The sequence below is a fragment of the Ammospiza nelsoni genome, chromosome 21 (genome assembly GCF_027579445.1).
Source record: "Ammospiza nelsoni isolate bAmmNel1 chromosome 21, bAmmNel1.pri, whole genome shotgun sequence".
NCBI classification, from domain to species: Eukaryota; Metazoa; Chordata; class Aves; order Passeriformes; family Passerellidae; genus Ammospiza; species Ammospiza nelsoni.
Window position 1 is genome coordinate 8,521,739 of NC_080653.1, and position 17,422 is coordinate 8,539,160.

A 17,422-nucleotide genomic window follows, 5' to 3' on the forward strand; every position below is an offset into this window, starting at 1 on the left:
AATGAATTTGCAGAGTGCCAGAACCATTTCCCTTTGTTCATCCCAAGCTTGCAGTGCTTTACCTCTGCAGCAAATACATTGGAAGGAATCATGGAATTTGGAAAAAGAGTGGGAAAAAGTTCAGCTAACTGGGCTGTGCAGTATTTCTGTTCCACTCTCATGGGTCATAGGGAGGGAGGTTGCCAGCTGTGCTATTCCCTTTTCTGCTGTCAGATTGTTGAATAATGATTTTGCTGCTGCTAAACTGGTTACAGGATCCGTCCCTGAGGATGGCTGGAATAAAATAAATAATAGGAACTGATCCACATATAAGTAGATATGTGATGTTTTGTTCTAAAAATTGCCCTTCCTGCTGCAAAGGACACTAATTCTCCAAAGCTATATATAGAGAATTCCAGAGAAAGGGCTGCTTGTCTCCTTCTGGAGCACAGGTTGGGTTTTATTTGGGGTCTGAGCTGTGCCCATGGGTGTGTGGCCCGCTGGGCTGACTGATGCTCTCCTTGCTGGAGCTGTTGGGTGCAGGTTGAGGGAAGAGGGGAGGGTTCACTCCATTGCCTGGAGACAGAGGTGCAAACACTGGCAGCGTAAACACTCCCTGCTGGGGATTTTCCAACCATGCCTGAGCAGTGACAAATAAAACATTCCTGCTTTGTGCTCCCTGCTGCATGTGCTCTCCCTGTATGGTAGAGGACTGCAGAGCTCCTGGCTTGCTCAGTAGAAAATAGGGGAGAAATAAAGAAATAAAGTTATTCTGTCCCTTTTTGTCCCAGTGAGGTAAAATTCTGATTTTTGCTTATGTGCAGGGATTTGTTGGTGCAGCCCTTGGCAACACAAATGTGCTTGGGGAGTTTTCTGCATGTCACCTTTACTTCTAGGGCCAGGCAGAAAACCAAAGATCCTACAGGATCCATGAAATTATCCAGGATTAAAGTGAATTGTGTCACAAAGGAAACCCTTTGGTGCCCTGCTGGAGTTTGCTCAGGTGCTTGGGAGCAGAAGGCAGCAGCCTGGGCACAGCAGGGCTCACACAACGGGCACCCTCTCGTGGCTTTGTCCTGTCACAGGGTGAGGACAGGGATGGGTCCAGCTCTGGAGCAGGCTGGGAACCCCCTCAGCTCCTGCTGATTTCAGAAAACACCATGCAGTACAATTTATTTTATATTTTCAAATGCAAGAGAGCTACATTTGCTATAAATCCTTCTCTGATGTTTTCTAGGCTGATTCATCCACCTTGAAAAGCCACTTCAAGGTGCAGGTTTGGACCTCTTCTTGGGACAATCTTTGATTTTCCTGATGGTCTCCAGGACTTTGCAGGATCTCTGGAGGACGTGATTGTGCTCTGGTAGGTAATAAATGTTGTTTTTAGTGTGCTGGGGAAAAGCTTCAAAGACAAATATAGAATCTCTGTTCCATGCAATGTGTCATTATTCTATTTTTAATTCAGCATCAGAGGGGCATTAAAAAAAAAAAATCTTTCCCAGTGATAGAAATTATCTGAAATATAAACCCTTCAGTCCAAGTTACAAAGGGTTTTGCCTTGTATGTCTAAAGATTTGGACAAGCAAAAGATAGTGAACATGAATTAACTCAGATGAAGGTCTGAGAAGACCTTGATGTCTGCAGTTCAGCACTGATAATTTAGCTTATTTATACAAAATTTAATTTATTTACATACTGTCCTTCATTCTCAATCAGACCCCTGTCAGCTGAGTGACCTGTGGAGCTCACACAGACAGAGGCAGAGCAGATGGGTTTGATTTTCTCTTTGCATTTTGGATTTGAAAACAAACTCCAGATAAAGGATTGGAACTGCTAGATAATGTGTTTATCTAATGGAAACATAAATACCACGTTTAATCCTGAAGCTCTGCCCATAGTGGTGTATTTTGGCTGTCTGCTCCTTCAGGCTCTTGGGATTTTGTGTGTTCTGAACATTCCCAGCAGAAACTGGAACTTCTGTAAATAGGCCAGCCTGCTCCAGGTGACACAGCATGGAAACACTGAGCAGTTCTTGTTCTTGCTGCCAGGCTTCCTTAAAACGTTTTTCCTGGAATATTTCAGCTCCAAATTTATATTTGATTCTGTTCCTGATCTGCTCTTCACTGACTAACTCAAGACCAGCTGTCCCCTGTCTCACCAGCATGAGATTCAGCCCTGGGAGAATCCTCATTTTCCAAAACAGCAAAACTGTGTTTTGATACAATGATCTGAGTGTTACAGTGCCTTGGCAAGGCAAAAACTGGGAATTCTGGTCAAGCTGAGATGTGTTGCTGCTTTAGTAGCAATTAGGAGTCCTTGCCACAATTAAATATTTAATTAGGTGTTCATAAAGCAGAGGACACAGAAGTGGGGACAGCATTCAGTAATGAACACTAATGACTGTGGCTGCAGTGCCCTCAGGGATTCTGATGCTGTTGTACATTTATTTCCTAAGAATAATTCATGAGATTCTGGAGTGTTGGTCAGCATTGCTGAGTACCTCTGCACACAACATCTAATTGTTAATTAGCATTGAACTTCTGCAGGAACATCAGCCACAGACAGGAGATATTTACTGGTGAGTAGAAAAAGGAATAAATCTCATCTGTGCAAAGCTGTGCCCCTCAGCTTGAATATTTAATCAAGAAAAACTTCTCATCACTGGGGAAAAATAATATTATTGTCCTATGGCAATCCAGGGGTAAAGAACTGGAGTTTGTTTACCAAGACCTTGTCCACAGTCAAGATTTTTTTGTTGTTGTTGCTTATAAACCTTTACAGTAGCTGAACTCATCACTAGAGGGTCTTTTAGTTTTAATTCTCCATTGAGGTGTTGGGAATTTTGTTTGTGTGCATGTAAAGACATTCTGAACCTGCTCCCTTAGGAAAATGAGGATGGTTTGATGTGAGCTGATCTGTGTTTGCTCTCAGTGCCCTCCCAGGGGCTGCACTCCCACCTCCACTGCTCATCTGCCTCTGACTCAGAGGAGTTGCACTCTCCAGATTTTGCATTTAGTTTTATATAAAACATCCTCTTTGTACAAAAAGTGTTTTCTTCAATCCCTCAGTGGTGTTTTTTGACTTTCCCTGCAATTCATCCTTCAATAACCTCCCATTCATAGAGTGCCTCATCTCTGGGGCTGTCCCAGGAGATCCCAGAGCACAGGCTGAGATTTAAACAACAAGAATCATCCAAAAATCCCAGTTCTGGCATTTCATTAGGAACAGATGAGCAGCAGAGCACTGCAGCAAAGAGCTGCTCAGTTTGCATCTGACAGAAGGCAAATGTTCATGGTGAAAATCCACCCTGTAGATTGGCTGAGGAGCTGAACAAGGGCAACAGTGCTTAAAGTCACCCCTGAATGATAAAATGTCACATAAAGCATGGAGGGGTCTCCTTTGAGACTGAAAAGGAACTATTTTCCTACAGACCCTAAAGAATATTGAATAATTAATTGGGTTGTTGTATTGTCCTTTGTGTGAAAGAATTTGGAAGGAATAATGCCCCCAAATTCCAAGCAGGATGCTGCAGGCCTCTCATTAAATAAACTCCATTTTCTGTCTGCTCCTAGGAAGGATCAGTGGGGGCCACACTGAAGTGACCATGAAAGTAACAGTGACATTGGAGATGACTCAGTGTGACAACTCTGCTCGTGAACTACCCCAAAAATCTGCATTTTGGGAGGTGAGTTTGTAGAACAGCCCCAGAGCTCCCAGCAAAGTGCTGAGAGGAAACCCAGCCCAGCCACCAAGTGATTTACTACCCAAACAAACCTTGCAAGGAGCTCCAGGGAGGGCAAGGAGCATTTCACTTGTTAGGAGGAGAGCCTAAATACTGGATTTATCTGATTCAAGAGTCCCAAGCTTTTATTGGGCTATTTGTACCTAATTTGTTTTATGGGAGCAGTCCCAGGCCGAGTTGAATTTCCCAGTGTTGTTATTCAGCTCTAAGGAGAATTCCTTCTCCCTTGGCAGCCTCCTCTCTTGCTGGGCACCATTAACTGCTGCACTCTGGAACTGCAGAATTGGACAGAAATTAAAATTTTCCCTTTTTTCCTGCCTCTGAATGATACTGAGCAGCTGCTCTTCATTCTCTCCACACTGAGGCCAGAGCTGCTCTTCCTTCTCATTCAGCTTCTCAAGGCAAGAGATCACTTTCATATTCCTGCACTTCATGTCTGATTTTTCCAGAATGAGCAAAAAAATACAGGTTTTAACAGCACTCTGGTGAGTTACAGAGTATTCACAGGGTAATCCATATTTTATCTGTATTCTCCAACAAAATAGGTAAAATTTTCAGAGATTTGGTACTTGGATGAAAGCATATTCCAAGTGAGGGTCGCTGGTTTCACCACAAAATCCACTTTACCTGGAAACGCCAGAATTCCTGCCTGGAATCCATCTGATTTACCAAATACACAAACCAGGCTTGGTCTTTTCACTCTCCTAAAGCCTTTGGATCCATGTGAAAAATCTTCCCCTCCCTTGGGATAATTCTGGCGTTGCTCAAACTTCCTTATTTCAGTAAAACATGGAGCACCCTTTAAGGCTCTGATTTCAGTGTGGTGAGTATTAAAAAACTTGTGTTTTCTGAAGGGGCAAACTGGGTTCTGGAATCCTCTTTCCTCAGCACAGAGAGATCTCTAAAATATATAATCCAGCTCTGTTCCAAGTAAAGCTTTCACTCAGATGAAAACATGTTCAGGGCATTTAACTTGATTAGGGGAAATTTACTATTCCAATTCCTTTTTTGTCACCATCCTCCCATTAAAATTTATGAGGGCTGATTAGTACATGATATTTTTTTCTGTGTTTTTTTTAATCAGAGAGCATCTTTAAAAAAAGAAATGAGGGCTCAGCTCTGGCAGCTGCACTTCCTTGCAAGCACAGTTTAAAGGAATGGTTTCTATATGAATTTAATGTCCAGTTTTGGGGGGAGGTAGAAGCCTTACATTTTGATTAATGAAAATTACTACATGCTCACAAATCAGCAAATTGGTTTGCAGGGAAACATTCTGAGGTTTCAGCTTTCAGAATCTCCAAATTCCTGCACCAGGGGCTGTCACCTCTCCTGGCATTAATTCCTGCCAAAGCCCCATCCCTCCTGTACAGCCAAAATCAGTTCTCAAGTCAGAAACAAAGCAACAAGGCAGGCAAAAAATAACGTGGTTTCATCCATCTTTTTTGGTTTTTTGGTTTTTTTTTTTAAGCATAAATGAAATTAGCACCATTGTGACTCAGGAACACTCCTTGATGTCAGATAAGCATTCACTGCAGGCCTTACCAAGTGGGTTTTAAGACCATTCAATTACAGTGCATGATTTTATTTCATTAGAGAGGGGAAAAAAAAAGGTTGAGAGGATGCCTGGGAACATTCCAGCACAATTTCCATCTTGATAATTTGCAGCACTGCAGATTGTCAGGTCACTTTCTGCAGTGTCTGGAAGCCAGAACAATAAAACCACCCCACTCCTTGTTGGGTTTGTAAAAAGGAGACTCCAAGAGAGGGTCCAAGATGAATCTTTGAGATGCACAAATTCAACATTTACTCACTGGACTGCATGGAGAGCACTGCAGTTATAATGAATTTGATGATGCTGCCTCTTAATTTCTTAATGCATCTGTGTCATTGGATCAGAATTTAATTCACTTTTCACTTCACTTTGATTTATTGTTCTCTTTAGCCCAATTTCTTTAATAAACAGAAATGTTAGCAAAGGACTTCTTGAAAACAGGGAATAGGCATTTAAATTAAGAGCCTCCAGTTTGGGGCACCTGATCCATCTGCAGTCAGGGCTAAAGGACATTTATTACCTTGGGCATTTTCATCTGTAGATAAAGAAATTCCTTCAGTGCTACCACCAGGTTACAGATTTGAGTTCCTATCAGTGCACAAGACCACAACATTATAACCATTAAAAATCAGGAACACAGGTACTCTGTCTTTTTTTTCCCCCACAATCAGGTACCTCTTCCTTGGTCCTTAAGAGAGGGGGAAAGAAAGAACAGATAAGTGCAGATTAGTGGATTTAAAACCCTTTACAGAAATGTCACATATTTACATTTTATACTTTCATTCCAGGTATAAATTTAGCCGAAATTAAATCAAAGGATGGATTTTCCCTTGTCTCCAGTGAGCCAACAACATTCAATCCTTGTCCTCACTGTCCAGACCTGAAGAGTTTTTACCTTTAAAAAAAGAATCTGTAAAAAAGACAAAAGTAAGAAAAGAACTTTTAATAATCTAAGGCTAAAATTGGTAAGAAAATGTATGCGAAATTCAGAGTATTAACTGTGTCTGAAGAAGTCTCTTTCCCCCTCCTTTCTCCAAAGTCAGCTCTGTTGTCTCCCCTCAAAACCAGCAGGTATGGAAATATCTTAGAGCAGAAGACACTGGGGGGGGATTTTTTAGGACATTTTTGATAATGTATTAAAAATATTTGGAACTAATCAAAACACATCATTGTGCCAACACACACAAAAAGCAGAGAGGCAGCACCAGTGGCTCAGTGCTTGCTCACTGGAAGAGGCTGCTGTGGTGCAGAACATCAAGGGCAGACTCAAAGGTCAGCACTTCCTTGTGGAACTTGCTGAGCTGCATCTTGATTCTCTTCAGGGCAGGAGTTGTTGCCTTCCTCTTGTAGCACATGGCTTTCAGCAGTTTATCAGCCAGGTAGTGCAGCCAGAGGACGTTGCTGTGGGGGTGGTAGTCAGTCCAGCTGTTGGAGTTCTCCTCCTTCATCTGCCTGTAGATGTCAAACTGGGGGTCCCCAGCGCCCTGGAAGAGCTCCAGGTCCGTGGAGAGGTCGCAGAAGACGGTGAGCCCGTCCTTCTCCAGGCGGGACAGGGTGTAGTCGATGATGTTGACGTGGAGGCCCGCGGTGGGGATGGAGCGTGTCTGTCCATCCAGCACGTACTGCAGCTCCCTCAGCTCTGTGCTCCTGACCAGCACGTTCCCCCAGTGCAGGTCCCTGTGCTCGAAGTGCAGCTCCTGCTCTGCCACCGCCAGGGATGCAGTGACCTGGTGCAGGATGCTCCTGGCTGACGCCACCGAGGAGAAGCTGCTCCTCATGCGCTCCAGGTCCCGGCCCCCAAACTCAAACTCCAGCACCATGAACAGCTGCTGGGCCCCAAAAAAGTCCGGCCGGTCATTTTCCGAGCCTGTTTCTTCGTGGAATTTGTCCCAGGCTTGCAGGAGATACCTGGGATAGGCCCCCTGGACACAGTGCACAGAGTAGAGGCTGATAAAGCCCACAGTTCTGTTCACAGAGCCCTCAGACAGGAGACTGAGCTCTTTTGAAATTATTACCTCAGGCAGAATCTCCCCAAAGCTCTTCTGAGCTTCACCATTTACTTTTTCAGTCCCCTCAATGGGAATTATTTTTAAGGCCACAGGTCCTCTCTCGCTGTCAATCTGGAACACCTCTCCAAACACCCCTTCTCCAATTTTCTTGCAATCTTTCATTTTATTTAAAGGAATGCAGTCCTCAAAAGCAATAGGGCCCTCCTGGTTGCATTCACCAAACACTTTCTCAGCATCTGTAAGGAGCAGCTCCAGGGCAGAGGAGGAATCCCTGGGAGCCAGCAGGACCATGGAGGAAGCAAACCAGGAGCAGCCCTGAGCTTTGCCAGCAGACAGGCTGGCTTGGTACCCCGAAAGCTGGGATTTCCCTGAGGGGGTGCAGAGGCTGCTGCTGCAGAAACTCTCATCTGTGGTCACTTTCTTCTTTTTATGGAAGGACAGAGACGCTCGAACTCTAGCCCAGGAATAAGAGTTATTGAGGAGCGAAGAGTCATTGTCTCTGACACCTACAGACATCTCCAGAGCTCTCCTCCGAGTTAGTTTTTGCCTTGGCTGGAGTCTGAAAAGGGAATTATTGGGCTGCTGCTGCCTCTTGTTCTTGCGCCTCCGGAGGCGGGTGTGCCTGCCCCAGCGGCTGGCACTGAAGCCACTGATACAAGCTTTCCTGCAGGTGCTGCCCTCCCCAGGGATTCCCCTGGTCCTTTTGTGCTTGTTCTCCAAGATCCCCTGGCGGCCCACGGGAGATCCGGGCTGCAGGCAGGCAGGTTGAACATCAGCCTGGTTGTTGAGTTTCATGCTCTTCAACCTCATTGGCACTTCCAGGGGGTCCAGCACCACCACTGGCACAAGCTGGTACTCCTTGGCCAGGTCTCTCTGACAGCTCGAGCTTATTTTTGCCGAATCTCTTGTGAGATGAGATGGGACCTCAGAGGGCTCCTCACGAGTGCCACTGTCACAGGACACAAGGCGCTGTGGCTCCCCCTCCAGGGGCGGGGAAGTGCTTGGGGCTTTTAGCGGGGTCGGGACAGCCTGGGCCGGGCAGGGTCCCCGCACCGCCGACCTCAGAACACGGCGGGACCCGCGCAGCCCGGGCTGGGGCTCACAGCTCCCAGCCGAGCCCTGCGCTCGGAACCACTCCGGCACCTCCTCGCCAGCGCTCAGCAGCGACGGCCGCTGCCCGGAGCCCCGCTCGGGGGAACCGCGGTGCTGCGAGCGGGGCTCGCCCAGCGCCGAGCCGCCCTCGATGGTGGTGCTGAGCAGGAGCGAGCTGAGGCGCAGGGGCGAGCGGCGGCGGCGGGGCACGGGGCTGTCCCCGGGGGCCGAGGCGCTGTCGGCGGTGGAGCTGAGCCGCAGCGGGGCCCATTGCGGGGTGCTGCACAGCAGCGGCGGCCGCGCCGCGCACAGCGGGCCCTGCCGGCGGCGCCGCGAACCGCGCGGCGGGGACGGGGACGGTGACGGGCACGGTGAGGGCGAGGACAGCGACGGCGGCGAACGCCGGGGCTCCTCTCTGCGCCCGCGGGGCTCTTTGCTCTGGCTCCGCTTCTTCTTCCCCGGCGGCTCCCGATTCTCCTTTCCTCGGCCCCGCGTCTCCCGCCCCCGGTTCTCCGGCTTCCGGTTCTCCTTCCCGGCCGGTTCTCGGTTCTCCTTCCCGGCCGGGCCCCGGTTCTCCTTCCTGCGGGTCCGCAGCCGCCGGGCCCAGGCGGGGCGCTTACCGAGGGCCTGCAGGGGCCGCTTGCCGGGCGGCGAGAAGTCGGGGTCGTCCGAGGGGGTGGAGGCGGCGCTGGAAGCGGAGAGGGCGCTGGAGGCGGCGCTGGAGGCGGCGGAGGTCGAGCTGAAGAGGCGCTTGCGGTCCTGCGGCGGCGAGATCCATCGGTCGGGCGGCGGCAGCGGGCGCAGGTAGCCGGCGCGCCGCGAGTAGGTGCGGAGCAGCCGCGGCTGCAGCGGCATGGCGGGGCCGGGCCCTCACAGGGAGCCCGCCCGCCGCCCGTTCGAACGGGTATCGCGAGAGCGCGCGAGAGCGGGGCTAACGGACAGGGCACGCCCCCGGACACGCCCCCCGGTGTCCTGCTGTCGTTCCCGGTGCCGCTCCCGGTGTCCCGGTGCCTCTCCCGGTGTCCCGCCGTGTCCCGCCGTGTCCCGGCGCTGCGCAGCGTTTCCGTGGCATTTCAGGACCCCCGGGATGATCGGTGCCGGCGCTGCTCCATGCCCGCTCTGGGACGCGTGGCAGCGACGGCAGAATTAATGAATGAATGAATTAACTAATTAATTATTTAAACTGTATTGTACACCTCTGCACGGAATACACCTGTATATGTGTGTGTTACACCTGTATATGTGTGTGTTACACCTGTGTTACACCCGTGTGTGTGTTACAGCCGTGTACGCTCCAGCAGGAGCCTCGGGGACACCGGCACGATTCCCGGGGAGGATACGAGTGGCCAAAGCCACAGGTTGGCCAAAGCCTTGAGCAGCCTGGAATAACGGGACGTGTCCCTGCACATGGCAGAGAGCTCGGGAATAGACGATTCCTTCCAACCCCGGTATTCCATAATATTGTGTGTGAAAATAGGATTCATTTCAGGTGTTCCCACCGCAGGGAGGCTCCAGGGCGCGTTCAGCTGCCGTGCCCGGGGTGAGGGTGTGCCCTGCCCTGCCCTGCAGGACCACGGGTGATGCTGTTTCCTTTTATCCATCTTTTTTCCATGTTGTATCCATGTTTTATCCACGCCCGGCTCTCCCAGGGCTCAGCAGGGATTCTGCAGCTCGATGTGGCACCAGCACTCCATCAGGAGCCTGTATGGGCTCTTTTATTAAAGCAACATGTTCCTTTATAGTTTTACAGCATATTTACATTTGCTTAACAAACGCATACACTGCCCATTGGGCGTGAAAAAGAAACAAAACTCTCAAAAGGTGTAAAGGAGCCGCATCACTCTGGGACCCAATTTTAGTTCATATATTTTTATTTTCTCTCTTCACATTGCCATGGTGACAGCCTTGGTACCTTCCTCGAGAGAGGAACTTTCCTTATCTTCAGAAAGCCTTTTCTGGCTCACAAGAGCAGCACAAAAATGTCTTTCCTGCAGCTCTCCTGCTCCCTCCGGCCGCTGTTTGACCCTTCCAGCCCTGCAGGTTTCGGTGTCGCTGTCGCAGCTGTCGCTCGGGTTGGGGACAGGGACGCAGCTTGGTGGCAGCACAGCACTGGGATCCTGCAGCTGAGCCTCGCTGGAAAGCTGCTGGTGGTTGGTTCCTTTCGTTTCTGTTTTCTGCTGTTCTTAAAAAGCTTAAAGAGCTGTGCTGCTGATCCCTGGGAAAAAAAAACAACACAAAAAAAAAAAAAAAAAAAAAAAAAAACCAAAAAACCAAAACAACCAACCAACCAAACAAAACAAAACAAAACAAAAAAAAAACAAACAAAACAAAACAAAACAAAAACAAAAACAGAAAAACCAACCAAACCCCCCCAAAAAACCCCAAAAAACAAAACAAAAACAAACTAACAAAAAAACCAAGGGGAAATTATCTCCAACAAAGAGCTCCACCTGAAAGAGAAGAACCTGAGGGTCACACAGGCAACCTGGAGCTTCCCTTGGGACAGCAACAAGTGGGACCTCAGAGGGGTTTGCTGGGCACAGAGAAGCAATCAAGCCCCAGAGTTAAATTCTGCACCTTTTGTTCTGCCTCTGAGTTTAGTGAAATCAGGTTCTGACTGTGGGGCAGAAGCAGAGGGAGGATGTTTGTCATTGCAGAGCAGAGAATATTCAGGGTTCTGTGTGGAACTCTTGTACTGATGCAGATAAAGCAGAGGCCTCCTGTTCTTTCATTCTTTCAGAGATTTTATCCTGAATGCTCCCCTTTCCCCACTGAAAACAGGGAAATCTTTAATTCTGTAATCTGAGAGACTGACCCTGGTGATTTATCAGCTGCAGGTTATCAGTAATTGCAGTTTGGAGGGTTTGGGGAAAGAAGATGCCTGGCCAGGCCTTGTGTTCTCCCAGTGAAATGATCTCAGTTCCCCCTCTGTGGATTCCAAAGTCAAGGATGGACACTTGGTAATGTTCCTCTCTCTGTCTCCTATTCTTGTGGTTGTTTTATTTATTTTTGTTCTCTTTGGTTGACCATAAACCCCACAGACCTAATGTGTGTTTGTAGACAGCAGCAGAATAAACAAAGATTTCTCATTCAGACCTTCAGAAGACAAAAGGGCTCCTGTCTCCTTTGGCCTAACCAATATTGCCTGGTGCAAAAAGAACAAACAATCCTTCTCTCCTTTATTTTCCAGTTTCTTCTCTGAATTAATCTTCCTTCATTACTTGGATGCCTTTTGTTGTCCCTCATGGCTCTCAAGGAGGTCAGCTCTTGCAGTGGGTAATGCTATTTTCCTTTTTAGATGTTTTTTCTCCTAAATGCATTACAGGGCTCTGTGATTGTAATTTCCGGCGAGTTCCATCGACCATTTAATTCTTTGCCATCACTGCAGCAGATGCCAAACACATTTTGCAGTAATTGGATGGCACTTAAGGGATTAGCCAAGAGTGCCAAGACCCACCTCACCCAAACCACAGCTGGCTTTTTGTGAGTTTCCATGGGAGCCTGGCCGTGTCTGCTGCTAAATTTATTTGCAATCCACATTTTGAATAAAGTGCCCTGTGCAGGAGCCTGCCTGACTTTGTGGCACAGTTGTGGCATCTCCCTGAGGGACAGGAGATTGGCAAATTTTCAGAAAATTGGCAAATTTTCAGAAAATTGGCAAATTCAGGGTAAGGAGCCCCCTGTCCCCAGGCAGGTGAAGGAGCTGGCAGCACTTTGGGGCCAGGTGTGGTGGCAGAGCAGCTGCTGCAGATGTCCCAGAGCAGCCTTGGGGCTGCCAGCACGGTTCATGACCTTTCCTTCTGCCTCATGCAAAGGTGGCAGAGGGTTTGCAGAGCCACAATTTCCTGCTTTCATCTCTGTGGGCCCCCTCATTTATCCAGCTTTGCATTTCTTCACAGCTTTGTGCCTCCCACAGGAGAACAGGACGTGTTTTGTGATGCTGCTTCATTTGGGGGTGACACCAGCTGCTGGTGGCTTTGTCACACAGCAGGAACATCCCCAAACTTTGGGTTTCCCTCAGGGTGCTCAGGAGCTGCCAGGTTTGTGGGCAGAGCTGGGCAATGCAGCGAGCTGGGTGTTTGCAGGGGAAAGGGAGCTCAGCTCAGCAGGAGAAAGCCATCAGTACTTCATTATAAATCACAGGGCACTGGCATTGATGCCTCAGGTTTTATATTTTATATTTTATATTTTATATTTTATATTTTATATTTTATATTTTATATTTTATATTTTATATTTTATATTTTATATTTATTTTCCAGATTCTCTGCTGCTTTAGTGTGTAGTTCTTAGTTTCATATCAGGGCATGGTGAGCTCTCTGCACAGAGCAGGGAGACAAAACAATTCCTGCTCCAGCTGGAGACCAAGGACAAATGATCCAAATCTCAGCCCAAGAGCACAAACACCGTGGGCTGGAGAGAGAAAAACAAGCAGGGTGGGACTGCATGGGCTGGAGCTGGAATTGGACAATGAACTCCAATATGCAAATGGAGCAGAACTTAATAATAAGTGATTGACCCTGTGAGTGGGTGTGCATTTTGGTTCATCTTGGGTTCATTTTTGTGCCCATTTTGGTTCATCTTGGGTTCATTTTGGGAGACCATTTTGGTTCATCTTGGGTGCAGCCCTGGCTGGGCTCTTGTGCTGCCCAAGGTGCATCCATTGTGGAGATCCTTTTAATAAATCTCTATTTTATTCTTTAACTCTGTCCAGTCTCTGTTCTAGGCCAGCCTTCACAAGGCACCAGGGTAAGGGCATCAGAGAGGAGCCATGCAGAGCTTTGCTGGGTTCCAGGGCCTGCTGGGGCAGCTTTGTTTGCAGGGTAATTGAATTGCAGCTCTAAAGAGACATTTCCTGTGCTCATTCCAGCAGGCTGAAGAGCTGAGTGAGGCTGCAGTGCCACAGACAGATTGCTTGGGCTCCCCCAGGCCCAGCTTGGCTAAGCTGGGCCCAGCTGGTCTGGGAACACCTGGTTACAGCACCAGGGCCTGGCTCAGAGCACACCTGAGGGCAGCTCAGGGGCCAGGCTGACACTTTTTCCTCTGGGAGGGTCAGGTCTGAGCAGCTGCTGTGTTTTCCTGTGGCTGCAAGGAGTTCCCAGCTGGGAAACCAGGGTGGGGACACATCCCAGGCTTCCTGGCTGTGACTGTGAGGAGGGTGATGGAAGGGGATGAAGGCTTCTCCTCAGGACTTGCATGAAGGAAGGGGGTGAAGGGTTCTCCTCAGGACTTCCATGAAGGAAGGGGATGAAGGCTTCTCCTCAGGACTTCCATGAAGGAAGGGGGTGAAGGGTTCTTCTCAGGACTTGCATGAAGGAAGGGGATGAAGGCTTCTCCTCAGGACTTCCATGAAGGAAGGGGGTGAAGGGTTCTCCTCAGGACTTCCATGAAGGAAGGGAGTGAAGGGTTCTCCTCAGGAGTTCCCTGAAGGAAGGGGATGAAGGGTTCTTCCTCCTCAGGACTTGCAGCAAAGGTAAGAGCTGGCAGAGGTACCAAGCCAGCACCAATTTCATGTCTCTGTGTTACCAAAGAAGTAAATGCTGCTCTGTTGGGCGTATTCAAGAGCAGGGTTTCACCTTTAAATCAGTGGTTAAAATGAATACACTTTTTATTAAACCCCTTCAGCCTTCAGGGTTTGATTCAACACTCTTTTATTTCCCAGTGATGCTTTTATTGTCTGACCTTAGGAGGTGAATTCAAGGCAACACAGCACAGCTCTCCTTGCACTGAGTCTCTCAGCAGTGTTTTATGTGCACTTTTATTAATTTCTCTTATCCTGTGCCAGCTCCCTCACAGAACAGGGCATGATGGCTTGGTTTCATTAGATGTGCACTATTTTTTCTCCTCTGATCCTCTTCCTCAAGCACTTTCCCTCCTTGGGTAGGGGGAGAGCAGTGGGTGAATGTCCCAGCTAATAATAACAACATTCCTGCACTCTGAATGGGAGATTCAGCACTTGGGGAGGAACATGGAGCACATTCAAAGGCTGAAAATGGCTCTCCTGGAAATGGAGAATCTGTTCTGCAATGTCAGCACTCTCCCCTTTCCTACAGACAGCTCTGTGGACTGGGACAGAAGTTCTCCCCACAATTCCATTTCCATTAGGGCTGGGTGTGCAGCTGTGCTGATTGACCCAGCCAAAGATTACAAGAGGAGCTGAACAGAGCATTTTTCTCCATGGGTTCCACACATTTCATTTCATTTCTCTGTTCTTGCCTCCAAACCCCTCACTTTCAGAGAGCAGCTCCTGCCTGGTATTGCTCATATCTGTGGCCATGAGCTGAGGTTTGAAGTAACTTCCTCTCCCAGCTTTGACTCCCCACCTTGTTTTTCTGCAGATATTTGCTTACAAGCGTGACAAGAACTAAATGACTGATGTAGGGAGCTGACCTCTCCCTTTTCCCTGGTCATTTCCTTGCCAAATCCCCTCTTTCCTTCCTCCCTGTCTCTGCTATTTCAGGCTCTGCTCTGGTGCCTGTTTCTGACACAAGATGGATCTGCACCACTCAAACATTTACTGCAGGAGCTTTTCAGTGCTGGAGGAACATCTCGGCATTTCCGAGTCAGGGTGGGGGTCAGTGGGTGCCTGGAGGGAGCATTTGGCACTGGGAATGACCAGGATGAGTGAGTGCCCAAAAACCAAAACCAGCCCTGGTGAATCACAATGTCCTGGCCAGGGCTGTCTGCCACTGCCTGCAAATCACAGGCTCTGTTTGGGTGTAATTTAAAGACATTATTGGGCTGATCTTCAAATCTTTCCAGGGTCAGATGTGACTCTTTCAAATGTCCCTGGGTCAGGGCAGAGGTTGAAAGTTTGATTTTCACAGTCCCTGCAGGTGGCTTTAGAGGCTGAGATCAGCTCTGAGCAGTGACAGGTGGAGGAGAAGGAGGTGATGAGCAGCCTGGGCAGGCAGGGATGTGCATCCTGTGAGAATTTGTGAATTATGTGCATCGTGTGAGAATTTGTGAATTATGAGGAGGCAATCACTGTCAGCATTGTGAGGAATTAAATACAGGTGTGACATGGCAGGAATTGAAGGGGGAAAAAAAGAGAAAGAAGTTTCAGTTGTGGAGGAGAAATCTTTGCTGGGAGAATTCCCAGAATGAGCAAACAGCCCTTGTGGGAATGGAGGGTTTTGGGGTTTTTTTGGGTTTTTTTAATGGGAAATTCAAGATGTGGAAGTCAAAAAGGGAAATACCTTGCAGTGAAGATTCAGCCTCTGTCCCTTGAGAAGAACTGAGAGATTCTACATTATTTGCATCTTTAACTGGTGACAATTTGGGTTATTTAGTCCCTTGCTATGAACAAAACTGCTTTTGTTTGAATGTCCACAAATTCTTTGACAAACCCAGCAGTAGAATTGATTTCCAGGTCAGGGGAAAAAAACCCTAAAACCCAAGGTTGTGAAAACCAGGTGACAAAAGCAACACCCAAGATTGTGCCACAAAGTCACAGCTAAATTGTTTTTGCAGCTCAGTACAAGTTAAACTTCTGCAGCAACAGCATTGTCAGCAAAAATGGAGCTTGTGCTGAGCAGTGTTCTGAGGCACATTTGACACAAATAGAAACTTTTAATTCCAAAACAGCCATTCCACCTGTGCCTCTGCTGGTGCCTCCAAAACCACAAGAAAATATCAGTTTTGCATTCTAATTTTATTTTCATTTCAACGTGGTTTATACCTTCAGGCCTTGCCTAGAGCAGAACATTTCTCACTCTAGGGATTTATTTTTTTTTAACCTGTCTCAGATTAATTGACCTGGAAAATAACTGCAAAGGCTCCGGGCAGCCACCAGGTTTCAAGGAGGCCACAGGCAGGTTTGTGTTCTAGTTTTGCAGAGAACAGAGAGAAGAGAAAAGTTTCTTCCCCTTTGCAGAGGAAAAGGGGAGAAAAGTTTCTTTCCCTTTGCATGGAGAACCTTTCTGGAGAAAGGTTTCTTTCCCTTTGCAGAGGAGCTCCAGGGATGGCTCTGGGATGAGGGATAAAATGAGTTCTTCGTTCCTTATGATGCTGGTTGTGATTCTCTTGTGATTTGGAGTAACTTCATTAAAAACCAGAACCCTCTGCTCAAATTTGATATGGAATTTAAGGAGGATGAAGGATTAACAATTTCATGAAGCCTGAGATCTTCTTAAGAATGATTTTCCCAAGGAAGGGATTTGTGCAGTTTCTTCATTTTTCTGCCTAATAGAAATAACAGGAGATACAGGAGTGCAGTAATTGTTATTGGCAAACAGAGGTCAATTACAGGAAATTATGTCTCTTGAAATGAGTTTAGCAGTTGCTGGCTCCCTGTGTAATTCATTCTGCAGGGAGCAGAGGCAGCTGCTGTGTCACTGCCCCTGCCCTGCTGCTGCTCCTCATGACCAGGGTGCAATTGGGGCAGCTCAGAAGCCTCATGGAAGTGAGATCTGGAGCTTTTCCTGCACGGAGGGACATTTGGGGCAAGGTGAGACAGGCTTGGCTGGGAGCTCTTGCCCACGTTTTATCCTGAGACAAACCCAGGCTGCTCACCCTCTGTGCTTGTTTCCTCGTGTCCAGTTCCTGGAGAGCATTGATTTATCCTAAAGCACATGAAGAGTTTATTAATGAGTTACTCAAGTTGGGGTTTGGTGGGAAGGAGTGGGAACCAGACAGGTTCTCAAGGACTCTGCCTCTCATTGCTCATGCAAACGTGTCAGAAATCAAAAATTTACCCCAATGCATTCATCCTGTAAGGGCTGAATAAAGGCTTTAATCACTGAGAAATGGTGAGAGGCTGTCCCTGTGTCCCCTGGGTGCTGCAGAGCTCTGGTGACAGTGACAGCACCCAGGGAAGGGCTGCAGCTGGGTCAGGGTGGATCAGGAAAATGCTGAGCATCCTCTGCTCTGCCAGGCTCCAGGGAATGGGCACAGCCTGCCAGGGCTCCAGGAGTGTTTGCAAACACTGGGTGGGATTTTTGGGCTGTCTGTGCAGGGCTGAGGGCTGGGCTGGGTGGTTCCTGTGGGTCCCTTCCAGCCCAGCCCATTCTGTGCCTGTGTGAGCACTGTGACACACGATTTGTGCTT

The 17,422-nt window shown here is 48.1% G+C and overlaps 1 protein-coding gene across 1 annotated transcript; it reads right to left on the reverse strand.

Annotated features, from left to right (window-relative positions):
* Nucleotides 1–5,150: 5,150 nt before the first annotated feature.
* HASPIN (histone H3 associated protein kinase) lies at nt 5,151–9,229 on the reverse strand. Its single transcript, XM_059487024.1, has one exon. It carries the CDS (start codon nt 9,227–9,229, stop codon nt 6,497–6,499), a length of 2,733 nt encoding a protein of 910 aa, XP_059343007.1. The 3' UTR covers nt 5,151–6,496.
* Nucleotides 9,230–17,422: the final 8,193 nt, after the last annotated feature.